The 3587-nt window shown below is 33.5% G+C and overlaps 1 protein-coding gene across 7 annotated transcripts; it reads right to left on the bottom strand.

Moving 5' to 3' along the window:
* Positions 1-1598: 1598 nt before the first annotated feature.
* Positions 1599-3210, bottom strand: LOC145730451 (uncharacterized). Of its 7 annotated transcripts, none has more exons than XM_081981664.1 (3): positions 2793-3210; positions 2601-2710; positions 1599-2043 (listed from the first exon to the last, which is right to left on the bottom strand). In XM_081981664.1, the coding sequence occupies exons 1-3, from the start codon at positions 3102-3104 to the stop codon at positions 1926-1928; spliced, it is 540 nt and encodes a 179-aa protein (XP_081837790.1). In that variant the 5' UTR covers positions 3105-3210; the 3' UTR covers positions 1599-1925. The 7 variants fall into 7 exon arrangements, 3 of the variants coding, with proteins under 3 accessions (XP_081837790.1, XP_081837792.1, XP_081837791.1); XR_014178622.1 differs by having other exon boundaries at positions 2019-2043; positions 2770-2935; XM_081981666.1 differs by lacking the exon at positions 1599-2043 and adding an exon at positions 2381-2538 and having other exon boundaries at positions 2793-3206.
* Positions 3211-3587: the final 377 nt, after the last annotated feature.

Below are 3587 nucleotides of genomic sequence, written 5' to 3'. Positions count from 1 at the left end.
TATAACTCGTTATTTTTTCGTAGATTTTCTGCCGCTTTGAAGGATAATCTCAAAATTGTAAGCACGCTTTGAGCAAATAAAAGGTATATTTTCGGGAAGCTTAGAACAAACCGGATTTCAGGATTCTGATATAAGCTTCTTTTATTTGATTTTAATTTAAACTAACTGGATTACTCCTGCTTTAGATCTGACTGGAGACTCATTTCCACTAGAATCCTTTTAATGGGATAATACGTTAAGACAGTAGATGGGAATTTTACTCTAAAGGCTCTAAGTCTGAGAGGAAGTCAGAATAGGATTTGTTGTACAATTCGTTTTGGATGGTATTTGTTGGCTAAGTTTATATGCTGTTTAAGACTATAGTATAGTAAGAACAAAAAGTTGATAGAAAATCAGCCGTGTCATTGACAGGAATTGAATGGTGCTTGCAGGACCATAACTCGGTTATTTTTAGGAGCTCAGTGACCGAAAAATATCAAAAATGTTTTGAGGCTCTCTATCCATCTCTGTACAGAACTGGATAGTTGGTTAATAATTCTACAGAGGTTCTCAAAAAGTGAAATGCATAGATCCTTTGACTTATCTGAGAATTGTTCAATGTTTGCAAGACTGTAACTTAGTTATTTTTAGCAGTTCAGGGACCAGAATATAACCAAAATGTTGTTTTTATAACCCCCTATCAATCTCTATTACACTGCTACCGAGACTGCTACGTCATCTGATTTTTGTTTCATTTTCCGAATATATTCTATTCTAGTTTTTCTGTTGCTGTGTCTCATAAATCGTTTCAGAATGAAGGGTGTAAACTGTCAATTTCTAAAAAGTTTCGTTCGATTAGAATTAGAAGCAATAAACATAATCTGTAAATTGACTGCGTTTGCTTCATAATCTACTTGATTCATTACTGTAGAATTAATTGTTGTAATATTTGGTTGTGCACGTCCAAATTCCAGCAAACTTAAAGTTGTAAAATTAATCACTTGTTTTAGTTTGATGAATTTGAAGGTGGTACTGCCCTTTAATACAGCAGTACTACAGCATTTTCAAGCTAATTTATAGTCTTTCACGTATTTTTATTCTTAATCTAGTAAATGAATCAAAGTATCCAAATCTACAACAAGTTAATCATCGAATAATACTGATGTAATACCCATTTTAGGACAATTTGCGGAAAACATCCAAACTTGAATCTCCTAAACATATTACAAGTCGTGTTAATGTATTTAAAAGCACTCTAAATAAGTTCCTAGATTCTCGAACAAAATGTTTTTTTAAACACTGTATTTATACTAGCTTAAGAGTTATTTTGACAAACGTTTGAATTTAGCAATAAGCCTCTGTTAAAGTAAATTCTATTTAGTTTGTCTTCATTACTGAAAAAATCACTCAGTTATGTGACATTCTCAGTATAAATATAATTCTGACAACTATTTCTATTACTAAATTGAAATGAAGAACAACTTTTTCCAATTATTGTTAGATACTCGAAAACCGAAAAATGATGTTCTTTCTTATATTATCCTTCTATCATTAAGAAAAAAGTGCTTAACTCTAAAACTAATAACAATGCAGTGATATAGTACTGAGTAATTATTTAGGAGGTAGTAAAAACTTTGGCATATTACGAATACTAGCACAAAATCTAGAAGACAAAAACTTAAATTTTCACATCGTATCCATGCCAGCATTAAATCATTTGTTACGTAACACCAGCTCACACTGAAACTAAATCTCTTTCCTATTGATTCCACCCGTAACGTCCCCCTCAATCAGATTTTCCATTAAACCGTCGTTATAGGAACCAGAAGTTGAAGATTTCCGCATTGTTCTCGTGAAGTGGACAAAAGGTGAACACTCAAGACTGTCGCGAACTCCAGTGAGATGACAAACATTAATTGACCATCAGAGAGGGAACAGATTGCTATCTAACTCAAGAGGTCATCTTTAGGGTTGGAAAATTGTTTTTGCGTCTTTTCTCGTACACGTTTTTCGGATTGTGAGCCCCCAGGACGATAATTGTATCCTTGGTATACAGTTTCAAATCTAAAATGCATGCAATATTAATAGCTTTCAGCTAGAGAAAGACGAAGTAAATGCGGCTTTATCCAAATTTAAATCCTAATGTAAAATTTGATACCCATTCGCTGAAAAAATTCACTTTACTTCCCCTAGTTTAGGGTATTTGTTTCGTATTGCTCTGAAAAAGACTTGTCCCAAATGCGTCTTTTTAAAAGAAGCTTTTAATTTTAATCTCCCGAATGCAAAACAGAACTGCGAGTTAGTCATTTATAACCTTTAATGGAACTGCCTGTAAAAGGACTACACTTTAGAAGTTTATTAACTGTATGTTTCTTTTCGTTTTTCTTTATTGCTGATGTTTTATTTGCCACTGGTAAATAAATCCTGTCTCTGCCTTCCTTCTTTCACTTTAAGGAAAATAATTATCCGGTTGCCGGTGGCCTCGTATATTGGAAACTTTTAAGGGCGAAAAAGTTTGTTCAAAAGGCTTTTGAGACAAAAATTTCGATCTAGTAAAAGCTAAGTGAAATGTTTCATTCTTTATTTACTTTATGAAAGTACAAGAATTAAGGACTACTTACTCAAAGAAATTAGTTAAAATGACAACAGATATATCAAATAATTCTTTAGCAAATGGATAAATCCCATACGCGCCTTTTAGTGTAGGCAAAACAGTTTTGGAAAAGCGTCTCTAAAGAAATAAAACAAAAATCAATATAACTCCACTTAACAATCTTAAGGCTAAATTACCATTAATGCTTCCGACGACTTACCATCTTTCTAATCGACCGTCTCCATTTCATCTTCATTCCAGTTCCAGGTTGTGCGAACACTAAGCCTATACCAACCAGCACGCATACAACTAACAAAAGAAAGTAACCGATTCTTTTGCATACTTCTTCGTGCTCTAAATACAGATTCCCAGATGCGTTATTCAAATATTGCGACAAAGTGTACTGTCTTGGTCGTAGAACTAAGTTATGATTGCTACTAGAAGAAAGAGATTCGTCGATGGGTTGTCTAACAATGAGTTGTTGCTCTCGATGTGGTATGTCTGCTGCTGTAGAATATTCCTCCAAGTCCATTCTACTGTAATTTCTAGCTCGGATTATGAGCGAGTTTTATAGATATTTACATGATGAGGTTTTGTGAGGTTTGAAAGATGATTGTGACTGTGACACTGATGGATTTTGAGGCTTAGTTTTCTACACTGCCTTGAAGTCTGATTTGCAAAAAAATTGATTTAGTGCGACAACAATCCGTCTATAACTTATGGTTTAGAACAAATGTTCGAAATGTCATCTATCAATTGTAATTATAAGTCCATATAGGCAGTATTTGCGAAAAGCTGGCTGCTTTTTTTGACCAATCACAAACTACCCACTGTGCTGTGATTTACGCAAATACTGCGTAAATATATGTGGACACTTTCAGATTCAAACAACTTACTAATTTCAGGTTGAACCAGTTCACAATAGCAGGACTCTTGCATTCAATAAAGAAACATATTTTATAATAACTATACAGGAAAATGTATGCTTTCTAAGATACAAAGAAAAGTTTAATTT

The sequence above is a fragment of the Ips typographus genome, linkage group LG6, assembly GCF_016097725.1.
Source record: "Ips typographus isolate SLU linkage group LG6, UJ_Ityp_2.0, whole genome shotgun sequence".
Taxonomy (NCBI): Eukaryota; Metazoa; Arthropoda; class Insecta; order Coleoptera; family Curculionidae; genus Ips; species Ips typographus.
This window is presented reverse-complemented; position numbering and strand designations above follow the sequence as displayed.